We start from the raw sequence: 26,137 nt of genomic DNA, 5'->3' as shown, positions 1-26,137 counted from the left end.
AAAGGAAGAAAAAAGGCAAAAGAAATTTCCTTGGATGTTTCAGCTGATAAAATCATTAATCTCACACACCCAACTTCAAAGCAGGAAACCAGAAAATCTTCTTTCTCTGCACATTGAGAATAATTTTTTCTACTTCAAAGCACCATCTCTTTATTGGGTCATTTTAATTATTGAGCATGGGACAGAAGCTATCCTAATGTCACCACTGTCTTTTTCATGAAAAATGTATAGGTCTAATTTGGACTACATTAATTTGAGAGGAGTAAAATACTGAGGAGAGTATAAGAAAAGGGAAAGAGGCCAGAGGATATGGCACTCATCTGTGCAAGGTAGTGAGAGGGAGGTAGTGAGCCTTTCTGAGCTGACTTTTCTTTCTTTCCTGCTGAAAAGGAACCATCAAGAAGCCTGACTCCCTGTTTGAGTAATACCACAGCAGACTGCCTTGCTTCTCAAATTTCCTTCTACCTAATACACAGCAACAGAATTTTACACTAACTTTATTAGTAATGCTGGTATTTCCCCAACCCAACACAACTGTGTGTTGTGAATAACCACTGTGAAAACAAAACTGGACCCCCGTTCTACAACAGGGGTCAGCAAACAATCTGGCCCTGTTCAGAGTACAACTGCTGGAGAGAGGACCAGCCAGGCATTCCAACTCCCACTCAACCCTCTTCCTACAAAATCACAATGCCAGGGCTTGGGAAACTTTTCCTGTACAGGGCCAGAGAGTAAATATTTTCAGTCTTAAGGGCCAGATGGTCTCTGTCGCTATTAAATCATTCTGTTAATGCACAAAAGCAGCTAAAGACAACACGTAGATGACAGGGTGCAGCTATGTTCTAATAAAACTTTATTTACAAAGACAGGTATAAGGCAAGATTTGTCGCACAAGCCATAGTTTTTAACCCCTATTTAGACAAGTGCTAGATAGCAGAAATGTTCTATAGCTGTGCTTTCTCATTCACTAGTCAGTAGTCACATGTGACTATTAAATACTTGAAGTATGGCTAGTGTGCTATGGCTAGCTAATGTGCTAAGAAACTACATTTTAAATCTTACTGAATCTCAAATTTGAATGGCCACATGTGACTAGTGGCTACAGTATTAGCACAGTTCTAGATACTATTCACTGCAGCCTCCTCAAACGAGATACAAGCTGTCTTCCAATTTATGGCATAGTTCAAATGTTTGCCTTGCAAAATAAAGTATCCGTGCTTTCAAATTCACAATAAAACTATATAAAACTGAAAATGATTTTCTTAAATGTGAGATATCTACATCACTGAGGCCAAAATGATCATTTTGGTTTGCAGCAATCAAATAACTGCCTATTAGCCAATGTCAAGTGCATAGGGCTGAGTCAGGTCCATGCCAAGGCCTATCCAATCTGGAAGTTGTTTCCTTTCACCTCTGGACATTCTGCTGCACCCTGACTGAGGGCACAGGCCTACTCCATGGCCATATTATTTCTAAGGAAAATCTAAACCTCCCCACAGACCCAAAAGCATATACGTACAAAAACACAGCTTAAAGAGTTCAAGAGAGAACATGTAACTCAATTAGATTGCCTTCTCCTACAGTAATCCACTTTACCATACTGCCTCAACAGAAAACATCAGGGAGATTCATCGCATTCTTTGCTATTGCCCACATGCAATAATTTATTTTCTGGCAACTGTTTTATTTACATAGTAACTAGCTTGTGTTTTGCCTATCTTAGCAGGCCCAAAGATATAATCCAATGAGGAGAAGCAAGGAAATAGGACAGTAACTTATATTAGGCTTTCTTCTAAGTTTGAATAAGAAATAACAAACCAGCACTTCTTTCCAATTAGCAATAAGTGCACCTCGGAAAAACCTCATTGGCTTAGATACTGCCATTGCACAAAGCTTAAACCAACATTTCTTTCAAGAAACTCATACAAAAATCGACTTTCTTCAATGAGTAAAAGAATCTTGAAAAGTAAAGATACCCTTTAGGAAGTAAGAAACCCCTGGAATCATGGGTGCCAGGACGGGGAACCTATACAGACACACAGTAAGTAAGGCAGATGACATTCTGACTTTTTTATGATTTTTGATAAAATCATTCTAGATCCAATGATTTATTTGTGGTTCCCAAATCCAAAAACCTCTGAAAAAAATGAAAAAAAAAAAATCCAGAGTGAAGCAAACTCTTTTGGTGGCACAATCAGACATGAACTGATAGTATGCTACTTACACAGTCTTAATTTACCTTACTTTAGTATGCGGAATTTTTTCTCTGCAGATATAGTCATGTGTTTGTTTACAAGGTGTTACTATATCCCCACTGGGAGTTTTATGCAATCTAGGATACATGCAATGGGTCTTACCTTTCTAAAATCCCCGGAATATCTGACATCCAAAACAAATCTGGCCTCAAAGGTTTGGATCTTCTAAAGAAAGCTGTCCAGGTAGGACGTTTTCTATCAACTCAACGTCTAGTGCCTGGCATCATGAAACAGTGCCTTACCTCAGTCTGAAGGATGGCAGCCCTCTGTTCTTTGGCAGTAAGCGACTCTTTAAGCACTTCAATGTGTTGCTTGCAATCTGAATTTTGATTGCTAAGAGTTTCAAGCTTTGTTTGTAAGGCAAGAAGTTCTGACTCCTTCTTTGAAAGCTCCTGCTTCAGCTGATCAATCTGTGAAACAGCAACAAAATTGCAAGAAATTAGAAGCCACAGTTCCTATTCTTTACATTTGAGAACTACCGATGTCTCTTAATTTTCAATAGTCAGCGATCATTATTACTCCAACAAGGCAAGCCATGAGTTTGCTTAAAAATGGCCTTGGGGGGCATCTTGTGGTTCAGTCGGTTTAGCATCCACCTTTAGCTCAGGTCATGATCTCACGGTTCATGAGTTTGAGCCCCACATCAGGCTCACTGCTGTCAGAGCAGAGCCCACTTGGGATCCTCTGTCCCCTTCTGTCTGCCCCTCCCCGGCATGAGCTTTCTCAAAAATAAATAAACATTAAAAAAAAAAAAAAAAAAGATGGCTTTGGAAGTTCTTACAAGTCTGGAGAGGCTCTGTAAAGATGGCAGAGAGTACAGAAAATAGAAAGGTAAGGTCAGCAGACTGCCTTCTACCATCAACCCCACTCAGAACAAAGCTTCACAGTGGAATGGCGGCTTCCTGAACAGACTTACCCATGAAATCACATATACTATTCACCATTATCCTCAGAAGGGTCAACAGATTGCTAATGAAGGTTATTAACCCAAGACATACCCTGGTCCTTCTCTGCCATTCCACAGTGGAAATGATCATTCAAGGGCATCATTTGACAAAAAAGAATTCTTACCCCCCTCCAAAAAAGTAAGCATTAAAGATGTTTTTGTTTATATTAAATACTGACAAGATACAAAATAACACAAAATGATGTAAAGTATAAGGAAAAATAATACAAGAAACATCCATCATTCAATTCAGCAAAAAGATCATTAGAATTACCTGTGTCCCAACCCATTTCTATCTCCTTCAGAAATAATTATCACCCTCAATTTTGTGTTTGTCATTTTCTTGCTTATCTTTTTACCATATATTTTTTTGCATTTCAACTTTATTTGTTCTGTGTATTTCTTTTTAGTACTTTGCTTTTTTCTACTCAATCTTACGTCCTGAAGATTAAATCATGTTATTGTACATGAAATTTGTTCATTTTCACTGAATTCCACTGTAAGACTTCACCACAATTCATTTGCCCATTCTGCTATTAATAGACATTTTGGTTTGTTTCCAGGTTTTTTTGTTAAAACAAAAAGTGCTATTCTGAACATTCTTATATATATTACCTGGTATATGTAGCAAAAATAATCTAGGAGTTAAATTGCTGGACTACATAGTGTGCACATCCTTAACTTCACTGGGGAACACCAAAATGTTTACCAAAGCTGTTATATTCACTTTCAGGGTCCCAAGCAGTGTGTAAGTGTGCCAGTCATGCCACATCTTCGCCGATGTCTTATGTCACCAGACATTTACATTTGTGCCAGCCTGACAGAGTTGTGATAAATGATCTCCAAAGATGACTGTCACTTGTCCACACACGCTGCTCCTCACAACTAGAGGTAGAGTCTGTTTACCCTACTCTTGAACCTGGGCTAAACTGTGGCTTACTTCAACAGCTAGATGCAGCCAAAGTGTCAGCATGCCTGTTCTGGACCTTGTCTATAGGAGGACGGGCAGCTGGAAGCTGGCCACCATGTTAGAAGTCTAACTGCCCCCTGACCACCAAGCTGTGAAGAAGCCCATACCAGACACATGGACAGGCCAGGCAGAAAGACAGAGAGGCCTGGTAGAAATTGTGGCTCCTTCATCTTGTTCTTGGTCTTAAAGGGAAGAATTTCAATGTTTCATCATTAAGTTTGATGTTTGTTTTAGCTTTTTATAGGCGCTCTTAAGTTTCAGAAAGTTCCCTTTTATTACAACTTTGCCAAGAGTTGTTTTTTTTAATCATTAAGGAATGTTTAATATTAATAAACATTTTATTCTGCATCTCATGATTTATCACACTTTTCACCTTTAATACGTTATTGTAATGAATTACACTAATGGATTTTTAAAATACTCAGCTCTCTTTGCACAACTATGAATAACTCCACTTAGTCATAATGTACTGTATTTTTTATATGTTACTGGATTCAGCTTGCTATTTTGTCAGGATCTTTCATCTATGTTTATGGATAAGACTGGTTTGTAATTTTCCCATTTTGTGCTGTCCTTGTCAGGTTTTAGTACCAATTTAGAGTGCTCCTTTTTTTAATGTGTTCTGAAATGGTTTGTGTAAAATTAAAATCTTCCCATTAGTGTTATTAGAAATCAACAGTAAAATCAGCTAAAGCTGGCATTTTTTTTCTCCAAAGACCATTACTTACTTCATCCATCATTAGTGGTTAAAGGAATATTCATGTTTCTAATTATTTGAATCAAGTCTGATAACTTTTTTCTCCTAAGAATTTTTCATTTTATCTAAATACTCACCTTTACCTAGCAGGAAATTTTCATAAAACCACTTATCTTTTGATATCTATGGCATCTATGACTGTCTTCTTCATCCTAATACTCTTTAGTTTTACTCTCTTTTTCTTGATGAGTCTCAGCAGAGGCATGTCATGTTAAATAATCTCTTCAAAGAGTCAATTTTGGCTGTGTTGGTCGTCTAACATTCTTATTTTCTTTTTTTTAATTTTTTTTAACATTTTATTTTATTTTTGAGACAGAGAGAGACAGAGCATGAACAGGGGAGGGTGAGAGAGAGAGGGAGACACAGAATCTGAAACAGGCTACAGGCTCTGAGCTGTCAGCACAGAGTCCGATGTGGGGCTCGAACTCACGGACTGCGAGATCATGACCTGAGCCGAAGTCAGACGCTTAACCGACTGAGCCACCCAGGCGACCCTAACATTCTTATTTTCTATTTCATTAATTTCTTCTTGTATTTTTTAATTATTTCTTTCCTACTACTTTTTTGGATTTATTCTATTTTCTTTTCATAATTTTCTAAGTTAGATACTTATCTAACTTTCACTTTTTTTTCTTTCCAAATACGTCTTAAGACTGTAAATTTCCCTGTCAGTATCATTTTAGCTTGATCCCACTTGTTTGATACATAATATTTTTTTTAATTTTTTTTAACGTTTATTTATTTTTGAGACAGAGAGAGACAGAGCATGAATGGGGGAGGGTCAGAGAGAGAGGGAGACACAGAATCTGAAACAGGCCCCCGGCTCTGAGCTGTCAGCACAGAGCCCGATGCAGGACTCGAACTCACAGACTGTGAAATCATGACCCAAGCCGAAGTCGGACGCTCAACTGACTGAGCCACCCAGGCGCCCCAAGTTTGATACATAATATTGATATTGTTGCTCAGTCCTAAATATTTTCTCATCTCCATATATATTATTCTTCAACTCACAAATAATTATGCTTCTTACTCAACAAATACATGGATGTTTCCTAGTTATCTTTGTGTTTTTTCTTGCTTGCTTTGCTTTGTGAATAGAGAACAAGGTCTCTAATACACTAATCATTTGAAATTAGTGTATCTTGCTTTATGACAGAGTATGCGGTCATTTATCATAAATGTATTTTGTGCACTGTGTGCTAGAAAACAATATGTATCCAAAAATTGTTGAGTGCAAGTCTATAATCATTGGCTCAAAAATGGTTTCTTTGCCTTAAAGTCTGTAACACCTTTGTCACAGTTAATATTTGGCTAATGTGTCTTTTTTCATTTTCAATGTATTATTAACTTTATGTTGTAGATGTCTCTTGCAAATAGCATATATCCATATTCTTTTATCCTCTCTGATAAAATTAAATGGAGCATTTATTACCATTACAGACACATGTGATTTATTTCAACCATCTACCTTGTGCTTTCTAAACATATTGCCATTTCTATTTCTCTTCTTTTCGTTCTTGCCTTTTGAAAGATTTTTTTATCCTATTTTTTTTGCCTCTACTCATTTAAGACTTATACCTTTATTTATATTTATTTTATTTCATTTATTTCTAACCTTTAGGTTATCACCCTAGAAATTATAGCTTGCTTACATTTTTAACTTACCTAAGTCTAAAGTCAATCTATGCTTACTTTCTTTCAGAAAAATATAAGGATCTTGAGACACTTTCAGTTCAGCCACCATCCCCTTGACATACACGTTATTGCTGTCATGTATTTTAGTTCTTTCCTGTTTTGTTTTTAACTCATCATTACTTTTTTTTTTTAATTTTTATGTTTATTTATTTTTGAGAGAGAGAAGCAGCATGCAAGCAGGGGAGGGGCAGAGAGAGAGGGAGACACTGAATCTAAAGCAGGCTTCAGGCTCTGAGCTATCAGCACAGAGCCTGACACGGGCTAGAGCCCACAAACCACAAGATCATGACCTGAGCCAAAGTCGGATGCTTAACCGACTGAGCCACCCAGACGCCCGTCATCATTACTTTCTTTACAGTCCATGTTTATTTAGATTTACCACATTTGTCACTATGTTTGTTCAATATTATTCCTTCATATCAGATGTTCTGTTAGAAATCTCCTTATACCTGAAACGAATCATTTAAATTTCTTTTAGTGGGATTTTTTTTGGTGGCAAACTCAATTTTTTTGTCTAAAAATACCACATCATTCTTTTTTTAATATTGTTGCTGAGCATTAAAAGTAATTTTCTAGGTTAAGTGATATTTTTTTCTCTCAGCCATCTTCTGGCTAACAGAAGCTTTTAAGAAGTCAAGCTATCACTCCAAATTCAATCCTTTACAGGTAATGGGACTTTTTTCCATTAGCTGCTTTTTAAAATAGCTTTATTGAAATATAATTTATATGCCATACAATTCAACCACTTAAGTCACAGAGTTGATGGTTTTTAGTATATTCACAGAATTGTGCAATCATCATCATAATCAAACTTTAGTGCATTTTCTTCATTCCAAAAAAGAAACCTCGTAACAATTAGAAGTCACTCTCCATATTCCCCACTCTCTACCCCCAGCCCTAAGCAACTAGTAATATACTTTCTGTTTCTATGAATTAGCCTATCCTGGGAATTTTACATAAATGGAATCTTGTAATATATGTACTTTGTGACTGTCTTCCCTCACATAGCATGACATTTCAAGGTTCATTCATATTGTAGTATGTACCTGTACTTCATTCTTTTTTATTGTTGAGTAATACTACACTGAATGAATATGCCACATTTTGTCTATCCATTCACCAGTTGAGGGACACTCACATTGTTTCCATGTTCTGGCTACTATGGATAATGCTTCTAAGAACATTCATATGCAAGTCTGTGTGGACATATGTTTTTATTTCTCTTATGTACATATATATAGGTGTGGAACTGCTAGGCCATATGATAACTGTATGTTTAGCATTCTGAGGAACTTCTAAACTGTTTTCCAAAATGACTGCACCATTTCACATCCCCACTACCAATATATGAAGGTTCTAATTTCTTCATACTCTCACCAAAACTTGTTAGTCTATCTTTTTACTTATAGCCATTCCAGTGGGTATGAAATAATATGTCATCGTGGTTTTGATTTCTCTAACGACTAATGATATTAAGCATCTTTTCATATACTTATTAGCCATTCATATATCTACTTTGGACAAATGTTCTAACTGCTTTTTAATTTTTTTAATGTTTATTTAATTTTGAGAGAGAGAGACAGACAATGTGAGTGGGGAAGGGGAGAGAGAGAAACAAGGAGACACAGAATCCAAAGCAGGCTCCAGGCTCTAAGCTGTCAGCACAGAGCTCAACGGGGGGCTCAAGCTCATGAACTGCAAGATTATGACCTAAGCCGATGTCGGACGCTCAACCGACTGGGAGCCACCCAGGCATCCCTCTAACGGCTTTTTAAAACATTTTCTTTGCCTCTGAGATTTTATGTAAATGGGCAGATTTCTTTTCCTCTTTGGGGTACTCAAAGAGTCCTGAATTTATGGACTTGTATCTATCATTAGTTTTGGAAAATTCTCAGCTTTCCACTCTTCAAATATGGCTTCTGTGTAGTGATTTTGTCCCTACTCCATCTCTCTTTTCCTCTAGAACTGTGATTAGACAGATGCCAAACCTGTTTATTCTGTCTTCTATGTATCTTAATTTATCTTTAATGTATTTCATCTTTTTATCTTTTATTTACTTTATACTACTCTGTTTTCTAGCTCATTAAATGTCTTTTCTGCTATGATCATTCCGCAGTTGAACCTATTTATTAAACTTTCAAATTTCCATTTTTATATTTTCCTATTTCTAGACATTCTTTGATTCTCTTTATTTTTTTATTTTTTTAAAATTTGCATCCAAGTTAATTAGCATACAGTGCAACAATGATTTCAGTAGATTCCAGTGATTCATCCCCTATGTATAACACCCAACGTTCCTCCCAGCAAGTGTCTTCCTTAATGCCCCTTACCCATTTAGCCCACCCCCCCCACCCACAACCCCTCCAACAATCCTCAGTTTGTTCTCCGTATTTAAGAGTCTCTTAGGTTTTGTCCCCCTCCTTGTTTTTATATTATTTTTACTTCCCTTCCCTTATGTTCATCTTTTTGTATCTTAAAGTCCTCATATGAGTGAAGTCATGTGGTATTTGTCTTTCTCCAATTTCACTTAGCATAATACCCTCTAGTTCCACCTACGTAGTTGCAAATGGCAAGATTTAACTGTTTCTGATTGCCGAGTAATACTCCATTGTGTGTGTACACACACACACACACACACACATGCACACACACCATATCTCCTTTATCCACTCATCTGTCGATGGACATTTGGGCTCTTTCCACAGTTTGGCTATTGTCAATAGTGCTCCTATAAACACTGGGGTGCATGTGCCCCTTCAAAAGAGCACACCTGTATCCCTTGTATAAATACCTAGTAGTGCAATTGCTGGGTCATAGGGTAGTTCTATTTTTAATTTTTTGAGGAACCTCCATACTGTTTTCCAGAGTGGCTGCACCAGTTTGCATTCCCACCAGCAGTGCAAAAGAGACCTCCTTTCTTCACATCCTTGCCAACAACAACAACAACAACATCCTGTTGTTGCCTGAGTTGTTAATTTTAGCCATTCTGACTGGAGTGAGGTGGTATCTCATTGTGGTTTTAATTTGTATTTCCCTGATGATGACTGATGTTGAGCATTTTTTCATGTGTCTGTTAGCCATCTGGATGTCTTCTTTAGAAAAGTGTCTAGTCATGTCTTTTGCCCATTTCTTCACTGAATTATTTGTTTTTTGGGGTGTTGAGTTTGTTAAGTCCTTTATAAATTTGTGCTTGATATCTTTATAGTTTCTTTCCCCTTATTCATATTTTTAATCACCTCTGTTATTTGTTTAAACATATTAAACATGCTTATTTCATAGTGTTTGTCTTAAAACTCCCACTTCTGAAGTCCTTGCCTTCTGATTCTACTGTTTGTTCTTTCTACCAGCTATCAATTATGGTAGCTTTTTTTGTTTGTTTTTAAACTTTGTGATTTTTAAAAGATTTTTACTGTGTGCTCGTTTCTTGGACTCTTATCTGGAGAAAAACTTTGAGGTCTAAGTTGAACATGTGGGCCTTCAGAGCATTTGTCTCTGCCGATACCTGGGGCACTATCAACCAAGGACCCCTTTAAACTCTGTTCTCTACTTGAAGTTTTTGGATCACCTCACATTGTACGTTGGTGCAAGGGCTATCTGTGGTTATGGATTCTTAAAACTAGTTTTTTTTTTACCTTTCACTTTGCTCAAAGTTTTAAAATAGATTATTTTCCCTGGATTCTCCTAGTCTAGGTGGAAGAAACATACGGTGGGGAGGTTTTTAGTTTACCCTTGTACTAAGAGTGTGGCTGTCTGGGATCCCAGTTTAATGTGGAGTGGAATTCCTACCGCTCTTCCTCTTGAACAGACCCAGGCTTCTGTCTTTTTCCTTCAGTGCCCCATGACTGTGGAAATTAATGCTCAAGTTCACATATCTAGCAAATGCCAACAAGAAGATAGAACCAGTGCTCTATTATCACTCCAGCCCTCTGCTCTGGCTTAGTTTTGACCCTTGAGATTCTTCCTAACTTCACAGTTCATAAGTACATTTTTAAATTTATCTTTTGAAAATATATTTCATCCAGCACTTTTTGTTCTTTTCAGCAATTAAAACTTGCATAAACAAGAACCAAGCTACTGACAATAACTGTTAAGAATGAATGGAGTGGGGTATACAAAGAAATAAGACCCCTACCTTTGTAATTGTTCAGGCTGTGCAATTCACTAGAAAGGTTGAGATGGAGTTTCATTTGCAGGATGAAATCAGACTAGATCAGCAGACAAATAGGTTTCATCTTGCTTGCCAAATTTAAAGATTTAGTAGTGACTGACAGTCATGAGAAGGATTCTGACCATGCTTAAAGATTCACTGAGAGGGACTTGTGATTATCAATTTGCTCTGAGTATGTGTGAACAGATGGTGGCACTGACCAGATATATACAGTACATGAAACACAGTTTTTTCTTTATAATTTAATGAATCCTGAGTCTGTTATCATTTTTACCTGCAATAAAAGTAAGTTCCATTTCTCTCTCATGCGCTGTCTCCCATATAATAAGAGCTGAGTATAAATAAAAAGAGGGAAAATCTAAACTAGGATTAACTAAAATTACAAAAGAAATTAAATATGTTGTGATCAGCAAGATCAGCATTCTTTTCTCTTTTTTTAATGTTTATTTATTTATTTTTAAGAGAAAGCACAAGCAGGGGAGGGGGAAGGGGGGAGAGAGAGAGACAGAATTTGAAGTAGGCTCCAGGCTCTGAGCTGTCAGCAGAGAGCCTGACACGGGGCTTGAACCCACAAACTGTGAGATCATGACCCGAGCCAAAATTGGACACTTAACTGACTGGGCCACCCAGGTGCCCCCATATCAGCATACTTCCCATGAGGTATGTTCTAAATCACAGGCAGTTGCAGCTGATAGCACAGTATCTAGTTGATTCCACATATTAAACTGATTCATCTTAAAATAAAGCTAAAAAACACTTTGAACTTTAAATACCTAAGCAAAGATGATGTTTATAGTATTAAAAAATGATTTGGGCTAACTTCTACAAGTATCAGAGTAGAAATCTAGTGTAGGAATGGGGTACTGAGAGAGAAATTTAAATGAAATTAACTTGATCAACAGAATGGCATTTAATAGGAAGGAAGAACATGACAGGTTCTACATACACCTACTTTATTCAATAAAAATAGATTGATAATGACAAAACTATTTCAGTCTATAAATATTAAATAGACATTTGCTTTAAATAGCTTTCAGACTATCACTGCCATGAGGTAAATTTTAAATAAATATTTAATGCAGACAATAACAGAAGAGGGCTTTTCTAAGGGGAATATAGTTACAGGGTAGAAAATCATATTCTTCCATAAAAAATATGCCTTGTGCTTCTTTTATAGCCATAAACTCAATAAAAATGGAAAGTGATGCAATCAAACATACATGGGAACTGAGGCTGGGGAAGATCTGTCTCTGTGATGGCAAGAAGAAAAGCCAATCGGAATTACATCACATGCTTTATATGAAGTCCATGTGGACATCAGGAACACTTCATCTCGTCTGAAAGTTCTTCCACCACTTACGTCTGTGACACAACCAACACCCTGAAAACATTCCCTTGCCAAGGAAAACAGCTTCTTTTTCACTGCAGATACAGCTCTCATGTCTAGAAAGTGATATGCTTATTATCATGCCGTTTGGGTTATGAGGTTTGTAATCCTTCGGAGGTTAATAAGAAAATGTGTTACAAATTCAGAATAAAAGAAGAGATCTAAGACAGCAGAGTGGTGTCTTTGGCAAACTCTGAAAACAGAGGGAGTGACTAATACAGAAGTACTGAAATCAGTAGATGAAAAATGTAAAAATGTGTTACACTGGAAACAAAGCCTCAAATAGAACAGGGGATACCATCATTCTTTCCCTGCCAGAAAAACAATTATTTACATGGTAAATTCCATTCTTAAAGGTTTAACAGTGCTCCTGAAGGTAACAGGAACAATGCTTTCCATTGCCTCTAGATTCTGTTCTCACAGTCTGAGTCCTCTAAGTTTTGGAGCTAAGAGTAGAAATTGGAGTTCCTAGAAACTGGAGGCCCAGGAGGCCTCCCAGAGTCTCAGTTCTCAGGGAAAACAGGCATATGCCAAAGGCCTTGCAAGATGCAGGGATTTCCATCCTGGCCAACTATGTCTGATATTCATGCCTTTGCACAAGTTGAGATTCTAAACTCTATTTTACATTTTTGCAATTCACCTTCTACCTTTGCAAACATGTTGTGTCATGTTTTTTTTATGATATCATATTTATAAAAGCAATTAGGGTCTTCAATGCTACTTAACTTAATCACAAAGTTTTCAAGAGGCTCTACCAGTCCCAGTCATCTGTTCAGGATCAAATGGAGGTAAAATGCAGTAAAGCTTTACTTATTTTAATAATTAATGCAAGCAGCACTCCTTTATATACCACAACATCGTCTCCATATCAGATTTTCACTGAAACATTTAAAACTATCTATTCTAACATACTTTTATATTTAAAAATAAGTTTATATACAAGAATTATTATTAGCTGCCTTTATTACCTACTTAGAACAAATTACATATTACATATTGAGATGGAGACTGATTTGAGGTCATGCCCTGTTAATGAAAAGCAATCAAATGCTGAGTCAATTTTATCACCAATGGGTCATAAAAACAATTTTCAGCTAAAATGTCCCCCCTAAAAACCAAATGAGAACATAAATATGTGTTTATCCAATTTTAGGATTTTTTTTCATAATCAGGTTGAATTTTTGTATCTTATTTTTTTTTAATTTTTTAAAAGGTTTATTTATATTTGAGAGAGAGAGAGAGAGAGAGAGAGAGAGAGAGAGAGAGAGAGAGTACGCAAGCAGGGGAGGGGCAGAGAGAGACAGAGACAGAGTCTGAAACAGGCTCCAGGCTCTCAGCTGTCAGCACAGAGCCTGATGTCAGGCTGGAACCTGTGAACCATGAGATCATAACCTAAGCTGAGGTCGGACGCTTAACTGACAGAGCCACTCAGGTGCCCATTATTGTTTTTATTTAAAAGTATCAAACTTCCAAATAATCATAATAGAACTCATTTTAGATTTCTATTAAAGAAATACTCATATTGAAGAGCACTTCCAAGCCCGCTGCCTTTGCAAACAGTAATCACTCCTAAGGAGCCTCTCCAAAACACCAGGTAAGAAGTTCCCGGGGGTACTTTTAAAAAGCTTTCTAGGTGCGCCTGAGTGGCTCAGTCATTTGAGCATCCAACTTCGGCTCAGGTCATGATCTCGCTGGCTCATGAGTTCGAGCCCTGCATTGGGCACTGTGTTGACATCTCAGAGCTTGGAGCCTGCTTTGGATTCTGTGTCTCCCTCTCTCTCTGCCCCTTCCCGCTTGTGCTCTCTCTGTCTCTCAAAAATAAATAAACATTACAAAAAAAATTTTTTTTAAATCCAAAGTAAAAAGCTTTCTATATATTCACTGCAAACAGCAAGAAGACATAACAATATTTAGCTGCAATTTCAGATTTGGTTCCCAGAGTTCCACTCCCCTCCTTATGCAGCATTTCATAAGAATTTCTGAAATGTTCTACCAAGACTCTGAGTCTTTGTAAACCATTAAAACAACGGTTTCTAAAGTTAACTATCCCTGCCTCAAATCCAGCATTTTTTGCTAGTTGGGATCCAAAGTCACTTTCTGATTTCCATTTCTATCACTGCCTCACTAAACCCAATGAGTTTCAAAACTACATTTCCGTTTCCGAAGTTTCAGAGCCTCTAGGTGTTTGCAATTTAAATCTAACATTTTTTCCCCTTTTGGAAAATCTGCCATTTCACATAGACATGAGCTCTTCCCACTTCCTCCCCTGTGTGGAGTTGGGGTAGGATGGTATTTTTACTTATCCTTCTAAGTTTCCTCAGTCACTGATTTCAGTTTGCATTCTTCACCAGACCTGTCATTGCTGTTTTGACAATCTGGTTATTTAGACAAACAAAACAAACAAACAAACAAACAAACAACACTAACTAAGCCTAAATAACTTTCATTACTCCAGCCAGAAGTGAACTCTCCTCCCACCCAATCTTTGGGGTAGTTTTTCCAGTACATTTCTTACTTTCCCAACTAAGTGGTCAGTATTGGCTTTGAAGTGAGTAATATTTTGAAATGCACTACTTTTAGAGCCCCTCAGTAGCTAGCTCAGTGCCATGTGCTAAAACCAAGGCTTAGTAAGTCTTTGAGGAACACAGAGATCCAAAATCCATCACTGAAAGTTTTATCCATGCAACTCTGCATAAATGAAAGAGTTCAAGAGACTAATGTTGACATTAAACAATTGTTCTATCAATGTGCATACATAATCATTGCAAGAATTAACTCTTCAGATATCTGTAATGATGTTGACAAGCAACATATTCATATAAATTCTGTAGAAAAGTTATCCCAATAGGCCACAATGGACCATAAACTATGCTAGTCATCCAATTTTAAAGGGTATCAATCCATGCCTCTAAAATTTAACAAGTTCCATGACAAATGATTTACCCAACTGGAATCAGTTCACACAGACTCTGGGATCCCACAAAACACAAAACACAAAGCACTCAGGACTAAATTCTTAGCAATTTAGTAATTATAAATACTTCCTCAATAATAATGGGCATAATTATTAATTACCTTTTTGAGCCAGGCATTTTAATTACATTATTTCATTTAAACCTCTACGTCTCCCTCTTAAGGATTATGGTATTGCCCCATTTTATACAAGAAGAAAGTGGTTGCATGACATAACTCACTCCTCAAGGCCATTCAACTAGAAAAGGCAGGCTAGAGATCTGCCAGAGTCCACTGTAGGTGTCAGCCTGCACTCTTTCCCCCTTACTCCATTTCTCTACTCAAACATCCTTCTGACCTAACCACTTTTGGAAGAACTCTAAAAAGTAATCAGACATTAAAAGTTAAAACCAACTCAAGGACTGATAGTCTCTCAGACACCTGTGGGCTAATAAGGTAAAGAGTTGCTTGCTGAAGACCATATGCATATATGGTTATTCACCTGGACAAATTTCATGGCATTTTTAGTTGTAGAAGTGGCTTGAACTATCTTCCACTGTTGAATGACAGGATGAGACGAAAGGTTTAAGTCAAAACAGTAATTTTCCCAGACATTATGAGTTCACTCGTATCTTCATAGTTTCATTGCAAGAGTGAATGGTCATCATTTGGTCAACAGGCTACCCTACCACTATGCTTGCTGCACCCCAGCTCAACTCTCTCAGAGGGAAGGACTGCAAAAAGAAACTAGAAGGGAGAGTTGAACAGGGAAGCCCATTCTCCATTTTGTGGAACTCCTTGAAAGGAAAAGGTTACATTCAAACCCACTAGACACTCTCCTCAGATCTCCCTCAATTCCTTGATCCAAAGTTTTAATCATAATCTCAACGTCAACTTATAAGTGGAAAGTTGGCAGAAGTAAGGAAAATTTTTGTTTTTTCCCTGGAGAAACGCACATACATACACACAGAGACATATGTGGTGAAGTAGATGCTGGATATTACTATTTCCTCTCTATAATTTGCAAATTCTCTGCAATAAATATGCATGTATTTCACAATGATAAAAATCATACTATCATTTAAACATTTTTTTTTCTCTCCACTTCCACTGCTTCCTCACAGAAGTCTGCATGACTCTTAACTCTGCTGCATTTTATAAGGCAACAAAAATAAAACTTAGAACAATCAATAACAGGGGTGCTTAAGAACACATGGTAAAAAAAAAAAGAATTTTTAAAAATTGGTGTGGTTATTATTTCCAGAAGCAAAATGGTTTAAATTCAGGGATAAATAAAAGCATCTCAAACTCTCAAAAGATCTATTTGGGGCAATTCATAAATTAATAATTATGCATAGGTAAAAGTAATAGCTGTTCAGTTCATGTGCAGCCCAAAGTTTAATTTTGAAAAATAACAAGCCAAATTCCTTAAAACTGGGAATACCAATATAAATCAATGGAATGGGTTACTATAATTATACTTTATAAATATTCTATAGCAACAGATATCAACAATATAAAACTGGGAATACCAATATAAATTAATGGAATGGGTTACTATAATTATACTTTATAAATATTCTATAGCAACAGATATCAACAATATAGTAACACTATCAACAACAATGACCATCATTTACTGAATGCTTTCTAGAGATCAATCAAGGGACTAAGTGCTTTAAATGCATAATCTCTTGGAATTGTGAAAGCAATCAATGATGCAGGTCTCTGCTTTTTTCCATTCCTATTTCATGGATGAAGAAACTGAGGCTTAAAGAAGCTGAATAATTTAAGCGAATTTAAACATTAGGATGTGGGGCGCCTGGGTGGCGCAGTCAGTTGAGCGTCCAACTTCAGCCAGGTCACGATCTCGCGGTCCGTGAGTTCGAGCCCCGCGTCAGGCTCTGGGCTGATGGCTCGGAGCCTGGAGCCTGTTTCCGATTCTGTGTCTCCCTCTCTCTCTGCCCCTCCCCCGTTCATGCTCTGTCTCTCTCTGTCCCAAAAATAAATTAAAAAACGTTGAAAAAAAAATTTAAAAAAAAACAAAAAACATTAGGATGCAAAATCAGTTCTGCCTTAAACACTATGCTAAAACCAAAATGTCTTTATACCATTGAAGTGAGTTAAATTGGCTTCCAAGATCAATACCTTCTGAGACAGTCACCTTCTTAGGGATGGGTCAAAATTTGGCAATGACAGAAACTTTGCAAAAATAGCAAACTTATGAAAACTCAGGAAATTTGGAAGACAGGGGACTATTCAAAATAAATGTTAATTCCCAAGACATCAAAGTTACTCATTAGAAAATCTTGAACACCTTAATTAGTAGAAATCTGAACGAAAATGTTCCCCGATTTCCTTTTGGAATCTACACTTCTGAACTAACAATCTTCTGCCTTCTTCATTATTGTCCATGTATTTCATGATATCACATAAAACCAGTTATGTGGGTATTTGGGGAAGTATGTATGTAAATCATAACTTTCCAGTCACATTAAGAGTATAAAAGTTTGTAACATTGGGCCATACCTTGGTTTTCATGAACTTGGAGTGACTTTTGTAAACCTCTATTTGTTTGATCTCTTCTTCACGGTCCTCAGTGTTCAGCACACCATTGGCTTTTAGCATCTGGATCTCATCCTCCAGATCCCTTATGTTTCGCTCTAATGAAGCAATTTTTGTGTCCTATTGTTAAAAGAGAGAGACAGAGTGAGAAAGAGAGAGAAAATTGTTTTTTCAGTATTATCAAAACAGAATTTCAGAAAGTAATTTTGGGAGTAATACATTAACTATGGTATAGACATAGCCCTGAATTCAGAACAATTTATGTTTTTCACTTCTGAGGATTGTTTGTGAGATTATTCTTTTAGCTCCCAATAAAGATCGTAGGTCAATACAATATGGAGAGTTGCCTAGATAGGTTTGTCTAATATCTGGGAATCAGATTACCAAAGCAACAAGGATAAAAGCAATCTAACGTGTTAATACACACACACACACACAGACACACGCACACACACACAGACACACACACACACTATTTAAGTGGACTAATTTGTAATTTCAGATGTAGTTTACCAGCATATAATTTCTAGTCTACTTGTAAACATAAAAATGGTTTGTTCATTCATTCATTCTATAGCTGGATTTATAAGGCATGACTGGAATTGACTCTGACAGAGAAGAAAATTAAAATCTACTAATGAGAAGGATTCTCATCTAGAATACAGACATCAGTGCAATTAAATAACTAAATCCTGATATACTAAATATTGAAAATTTATAGCAACCAAAATATCACAATGTCATGATTTATTTGGCAAGCAGCTCCCTGAGTGACAAAAACATTGCTACCTTGAAGGTCATCTCTAACCTGCTGACCTTTGGAGTTAAAAAACTAGAAACATTACACTCAAATGTAGGATTGAGAAAAAAAACCCAACCATATGGAATTTTTTTAAGGAAATGACAGACCCTATACACAAGATAGAGCATAGTAAGAAATGAGGCGTTAGAAAGAGAAGAGAGAGCTCTTAAAGGGGAAAAACCCTTCCCCAACCTCAGGTATTAATCTCCAATCAGTTTTGGGAAGGAATCATGTTGAAAGTTTGACTGTAGGTTTCCTATCTACTTTTATTGTACAGACCCAAGGAGCTGCTATTACATTTGTATTTGAATGTTAATGAAAAACAAACTACGATCTAATTTTTTTTTAACAATTCATTTTCAAGAATCTAAAAGACTAAAGAGTTCCAAAAATAAAGACAATGAGTGGCCTATTCTATTTATAACTAACTCATATGAAAAACTGCAACAAATACATCTGTCCTGATTTTGTGGCTATTTTCTACCTTAATTTCCTCTATTGTATGGCCTATGGCATGTCTCAGGGAGCAATATAATAATCATTACATTGTCATCATCATTAAATAGAGGAAAATGAGGAGAAACAAATACTTATTGAGTCCCACTGTGTGCAAACATCCAAGTGCTCTAAATGCCGAAGACATTTTTATCAATTCTCAGAAAAACCTCAAGAAGATGAAATAAAAAGACTCTGAAATTTGCAAGATTATTATGGAATGTTATATCCTATAGCATTTCGTTCTCCTTTTGAAAATAATATTGTTATTTTTTCCAGTTATAAAAGTAATACACCTTAAATTCCTAGAAAATGAAGAAAATCCCCTCTAATCTTACCATCAAGAGATAACCATCACTAATGTTTTATGTACTGCTGCCAGGATTTTTCTATTTTTAGATGCAATTTCCAGAAATCTTGTATGCTGCCAGTTTGAGTGAAGTGAGTGTCAAGGACTAAATGTCTACGTGCCTCCAAAATTCCTATGTTGAAGCTCTAACCCCTAATGTGCTGGAGATGTGATGGTATTTGGAGATGAGGCCTTTGGGAGGTGATCAGTGTTACACAAGGTCATGAGGATGAGGCCCTTGTCAGAAGAGACACTAAAGAGCTTGTTCTCTCTCTCTCTCTGCCCTGTGAGGGCACAGCAAGAAGGTGGCCATCTGTGAGCCAGGAAGAGACCCCTCACCAGAACCGAACCTTGTTGGCATCCTGATCTGGGACATCCAGCCTCCAGAACTGGGAGAAAATACATTTCTGTTTTTTAAGTCCCCCAGAAGTGGTATTTTCTCATAGCAGCCCAAGGTGATGAATGTAGGGAGGCATCTTTAGTGACTCTTTTGAGTTCTGAGCTATGAGAACTCTGCAGATAAAAAGAGAAGCAATAATAAAAAGGCTACCAGGGGCACCTGGATGGCTCAGTCAGTTGAGCATTCAACTTCAGCTCAGGTCATGATCTCACAGTTTGTGAATTCAAGCCCCACATCAGGCGCACTGCTGTTAGCACAGAGTCCACTTCGGATCCTCTGTCCCTGCCTCCTCTCTGCCCCTTCCCCACTCACACTCCTTCTCTCTCACTCTCAATCTCTCTCTCTCTCTCTCTGTCTCTCAAAAATAAATAAACGTAAAAAAAAGGCTGCGGATACTTTCAATAATAGCCAAATTATGGAAAGAGCCTAAATGTCTATCAACTGATGAATGGATAAAGAAGATGTGGTTTATACATACAATGGAATATTACTTGGCAATGAGAAAGAATGAAATCCTGCCATTTGTAGCAACGTGGATGGAAATGGAGGGTATTATGCTAAGTGAAATAAATCAGTCAGAGTAACACAGATATCATATGTTGTCACTCATATGTGGAACTTGAGAGACTTAACAAAAGACCATGGTCGGAGGGGAAATAGTTACAAACAGAGAGGGAAGGTGGCAAACTATAAGAGACTCTTAAATACAGAGAACAAACTGAGGGTTGATGGGGGTTGCAGGGGAGAGGGGAAAATGGGTGATGGGCATTGAGGAGGGCACTTATTGGGATGAGCCCAATAAGTGTATGTAAGTGATGTATGTAAGTGATGTAAGTGATGAATCACAGGAATCTACCCAAAAAGCAAGAGCACACTGTAAACACTGTATGCTAGCCACTTAATAATAAATTATATTTTTAAATGATAATAAATAAATAATAAATAAAGGGTCTACTGGAAAAAAATAATTAAAAAATTAAAAAAGGAAACACTTATTGAACACATTGTATAGGCAAAGTACTATTCTGGGATATATTTATATATAAAAATATATAAAAGTACATAAAACATTATATATGCATACATATCAGATATATGAAAATAATTTGGATTTTACGCATATGTAAATACATATTTATATAAAAATAAATAATTTGGATAATAAAAAATAAAAATTAAAAATTAAAAAAGGCTGCAGAGAAAGAACTTCTAAGTGTTCATAAGAGCCTTCTAAACAAATGGGAGCCATTTTAAATCAAAATTTTTTCTGACTATAAAATTAAAATATGCTCATTATAGAAAACTTGAAAAGCTATATAGATAATTATGACTGTACACAATCCCATCACCCAGATATACCCACTATTAACACTTTTATTTATACCCATGAAAGCCTTAGGATTATATTATTACTTTAAGATATATAAAAAGATAGATATCAATTAAAACCCTAATCAATATGACAGAGATTTTCTCTTTTTTAAATACAATCTTTTAGCATCTATAAATATCTAAGTACAATCTTTACAAGAGTTTAACTGTAAGTTAAGTGTGAAAGAAAAATCAATGCTTTTCTAACCCAAAATCTTCCGGGATTTCAGACCCAAGTCTGAAGTGAGCATATTTATATGTATGTATGTACATATGTATACACAAATATACATGTATAAAGACATATGTGCAATACACTTTGTGGTCCTCATGTCTTACACCTTAATGTTTTCATACACTTAGATTTTCAGGTGTCAATCACATAGGTATGGGGAGAAGAAATCTTCACCTTTCCCACTGGTCAAATCCTGAGGCTTTAGTTAGCAATGACCACAACTACCAACTTCTAACTGGGTTGGAAGGAGCTTTTCACTGCACTTTAAAAAATTGCATACTGCTAAAGAAAGATCAGAACAGGGTTAAGATAGAAAGTTTTGTGACATGAAAAAAATTATCTTGACCTATACGCATCTGAAGTAAATTTTCACTAAACAGTAAAACACATAAGAGGAGGTGGGTAGGGCAATGGGGTAAATTGGTGATAGGCATTAAGGAAGGCACTTGTTGGCATGAGCACTGGGTATTATATGTAAGTGATGAACCACTGGATTCAAGTCCTGAAACCAATACTACACTGTATATTAACTAACTTGGATCTAAGTAAATAAATTTTATAAATCTATTATAAATAGAATATTTTTAACTTTTACAAATTTTCTTTTTTTAATGTTTATTTATTTTTGAGACAGAAAGAGACAGAGCATGAATGAGGGAGGGTCAGAGAAAGAGGGAGACACAGAATCTAAAACAGGCTCCAGGCTCTGAGCTGTCAGCACAGAGCCCAACGCGGGGCTTGAACTCACGGATCGTGAGATCATGACCTGAACCGAAGTCAGACGCCTAACTGACTGAGCCACCCAGGCACCCCTACAAATTTTCTTAAATTAACCAACTTTCTTTTTCCTCACAAATTTTTTTCCTTAAGCCGCAGGTGTCCCAAAATACTAAAAAAACAAAAAACAAAACAAAAAAAAAATGTGGGGGGTGTTGTGGAAGTCATTTAGTCATTTTAATAACAATCTATTTTTTTTCTGTTCTTATTTAGGTTTCTATTCTTTAAGAAGCCAAGTTTAAGGTCAACAGAATTCATACCTGAAATCTTGAGCACAGGGTAAAGGAGATAGGAGAATATCATTAAGATCTAGAGAAGGGAAAAGATACAAAATACATAGATATATAAGATGGTGTATATTGACTGTGCCCAAGAAAATATTGAAAATACTAGGCAGATAAAGACATGAGGAAATAGAAGTATGAAAAACAAACAATGTCTGTCATGGTCACAGCTTCTCAGCTGCCTCTGAGGAATTCGGGAAGAAGAAATTTTATCTTTTTCTTTTTTTTCAAATCTCTAAAACTAAGACAACTTACTATAAACATATATATTTAGGAACTACAGAAGGCAATTACCTCACAGGTCCTACTATGGCTCAATGTGATACATGGGTGTTGTCCTGCAAAACTGATACTAACTGTACATCCCAAGAACTCTAAGCACTAATCTACAGTAGAGAGGGGGAAAATCTAACATGAAGACAGTGCTGAAAAGTGCAGTTTCAGAAGGAAGAGCAAAATTTACTCCCTATCACCAGTTTCCTTCATCTGAACATCTTTACAGGTTATTTATCACCAAATTTTAAACAATTTATGTAGTGACTTTCAAGTATTCATTTTGATTATGTTTCACAAATAAGCAAACTATCAAACTCGATTAATTGTGGACCTTCCTTGGAGATGGGGAAAGTGAAATACTACATAGAAAATCTTTTTTCTATCAGGCCTATCAGAAAAGATTTTCCTGAAACCACAGAACACAAAAAAGCTCTGTGATAAGGGGATTTCAGGGCCAAATAAGTTTGAGAAATGCTTATTGGGGATCCCCTATGCTGATCAGCATTAATGGCTCTGGAAGTCCTACAGCAAAGTATTCTATTTAATTTGATTTTTCTCAGTACTAATCCTCTAGAAGTCAATTATTGAAAAAAATATATGATTTTAATGACCACATTAAGCTCAGAGTTATATACTAAAGTGAAGAGTCAAAACAATGATTTGGATTCTTCATGGGAAAATTTGCTATGATTACTCCCCATTTAAAATAATTATGTGCTTAAATATCCAGATCACCTTTTGGCTTCTGTCACTCAAAAGTGGTTTACTGAGTGCCTGCTCTGAGCCCAGAGCACTGAAAGAACACAGACTCCCATAGTCTTAGAACCTACCACTTCATGTCATAGGTGACATTTTTCAATGGTCTTGAGATAAGACAACCACAAAACTGTTTTGCTTTTACATCATATTTTCATTAAGAACTGTAAGGATATGGGGGGGGGGAAGTTTCAGGAGGGAAAAAAACAGCTTAAGTGTGTTTGTTTCATTCCCTATTAGTTAGAAAAAATTATCTGAATTGAATGTCTCTTTCAAATTATTTCTTTCCACACATTCATAAAATAATACTTGTAAAAATTTTATACGTATATTTGCAGATCATAACTCCTACTTAAAGATTCATACTCAAGACTATTTTACATCTATCATTCAAGAGATATAAAACAGGTATCTGATGGGCAACTAACACATAAACCACTGGAATTGAACCCCTAGCATCCATCAACCCAACAGGCCTATCTGCTGATTCTTACACCAGCCATAAATATTAGCACGAGCCCATGGGTGATGGAGTACAGCAATGAGAATGGATGGGAAGATTGAAATAAGTTTATCTCTGCTTTATCTGTTTTCTTTTTTTACTAATCTCTGAATATTTCTAGGACATGTCTGCTACAGTTGATAGTAAACTGAGACACGCACAGTTTTCTCATTCATTCTAGAAATACGTACTGAGCATCTCCTGGGTACCAGTCACATTGCCAGGTATATGAGATACTAATTAAATCTTAACAAGATTCATGGGGACCCTTCTCTAACATGGAGTATAATCTAGATCACTATTACTCAAAGTGTGGCCCACAGACCATCAGCACTGACATCACCTGAGAGAGTTTTAGAAATACAGAACCTCAAGTCCCAACCCAGACCTACTGAATCTGAATCTGCATTTTCACAAGGTTCTCAGGTGACTTGGGTGTTTTAAATGACTACAAATGTCCAGCATACACAAGGGACAAGACTTGTGTCCAATGTGGAAGAGACCAAGACAACTTTATAAGCTAACATTTAGAAAAATATTAACCTACTCTCAAGAGCTATCCAACTTGGCCTAAGTATACACCAACCCTGGGAGTAAACTTTCTGGAGCATCTTTGCCAGTCCAGAAGCCTTTATTATCCTTTTGTATTTGTCAAACAGTATGTTCCCCTTAAACAGCAAGAAAAAGATTTCAAGTCCTCTCCAGGAACTGTGAACACTGAAATGATGAGTGGGCAGAACATAAAAAAAGCAATATCATTTAGTCACAAAAAGTAATAATTATGTTATTGCTAAGTGTCACAATGTGCCTTCCTCACAAATACAGTAAGAATTACTGGTTTTATTTTAATATGAGGCCAAGAAAGAAAATACAGACAGTTTTTATAGAGCACAGAACTCACCGTGATCACATATTGGTCTGCAGACATTGATCAACAAACTTAGGGCCAATTTGGTTTAAGGAAGAAGATGTGATCTAATGTTCAGGAAGTGTCCCAACCTAATTATATTATACTTTATTTAGAATAAAATTCTAGACTATTATTACCGGATGCCACAGAGGCTCCTGAAGGCTTAACTTATAAAACTCATCTAGTTGTAGTTGCAAACATAACTGAACGGCCCTTGGTCTTAGGCTATCTGAGGAACGCCCTGACTTTGGAAGCATTTACTGTGTGGGATTAGCCACAGTTTTGTGAGCCCAAGTCAAGCACTCCAGAAAGAAGTCAACTTCGGCGTACAGCATGTTAAAGGAAAAACTAAAAACGAAAAAAAAACAGTAACTCACCTTCTTGAGCCTTATCAAACTGTAAAAAGATGGTGACCTAGATGAGAAGATGACAGGGGACATGCTGTTTTTTGTGATAGTATTGTTTTTTGTGTTTGTCTGCTTGTTCAGATGGTACCTAATTCTTTATAGCAAAATGTACAAGCACAGAATCAAGTCAAGTTCCAAGTAATTAGGGTGCTACAATGTTTCTTTCCATGGCCTCATTTGCCTACTTCTGACTCATTCTTCATGAAGCCCATGTCCCTGGAATGCATCCTTTCTGTTGTTCTGTCTCTGTGCACATTGCTAATGACCCATGGGCAGAAGATGTATATCCGGTGTTTCTTTCTGGACACAATGCAACCACTGAGGTTTTGGTCTGCATGTATGAATTTGTTGATGTTGTTGTTGTTATGAGACTCAAGTCTGAAAAAAAAAAAAGAGCTGAAAATAAAACAATCCTCCTGGGGGCACCTGGGTGGCACAGTTGGTTAAGCGTTGAGATCCAGCCCCAGCACTGGGCTCTGCATTGACAGCATGGAGCCTGCTTGGGATGCCCTCTCTCTCCCTCTCTTTCTGCCCCTCTCCCCCTCATGTGTGTGCTCTCTCTCTCTCTCTCTCTCAAAATAAATAAACATTAAAAAAATCCTCCTGACCCTTAGAAAGTCACAAACCTGGATGTAAATCCTGATTTTTATGCCTTCAGTCAAGATACTGAGCCTCTTTGAAATAAGACCATGCTCAAGAGCATGTCATGAAAATTCCAAGTGATCTATAATGCATGCAAAGTACCTATCATGGAACCTTCCCCATGAGAGTAAAAGTTGGTCATCATTATCATAAGCCAATAACAGTATAGTAAGTCCCCACCCATTCCCCAGTTTTGTGAGGTACACATGTAGAAGACAGTAGCTTCTGCTTTTAGT

The 26,137-nt window shown here is 36.7% G+C and overlaps 1 protein-coding gene across 12 annotated transcripts in view; it reads right to left on the bottom strand.

Annotated features, from left to right (window-relative positions):
* The window catches only part of ERC2 (ELKS/RAB6-interacting/CAST family member 2), a 936,036-nt gene that overhangs the window by 601,662 nt on the left and 308,237 nt on the right, over window positions 1-26,137 (bottom strand). For all 12 annotated transcript variants that reach the window (XR_009260858.1, XR_009260859.1, XR_009260861.1 and 9 more), the window contains 2 exons: window positions 17,660-17,815; window positions 2,498-2,665 (listed from right to left, as the gene is read on the bottom strand). Coding sequence is in view for 8 of the 12 variants with exons in the window: in XM_058726510.1 (XP_058582493.1) it covers window positions 2,498-2,665; window positions 17,660-17,815 (324 nt within the window). In the remaining 4 variants the exon portion in view is untranslated. The remainder of the gene's footprint in view (window positions 1-2,497; window positions 2,666-17,659; window positions 17,816-26,137) is intronic.

This window comes from Neofelis nebulosa, chromosome 4 (assembly GCF_028018385.1).
Source record: "Neofelis nebulosa isolate mNeoNeb1 chromosome 4, mNeoNeb1.pri, whole genome shotgun sequence".
Taxonomy (NCBI): domain Eukaryota; kingdom Metazoa; phylum Chordata; class Mammalia; order Carnivora; family Felidae; genus Neofelis; species Neofelis nebulosa.
This window is presented reverse-complemented; position numbering and strand designations above follow the sequence as displayed.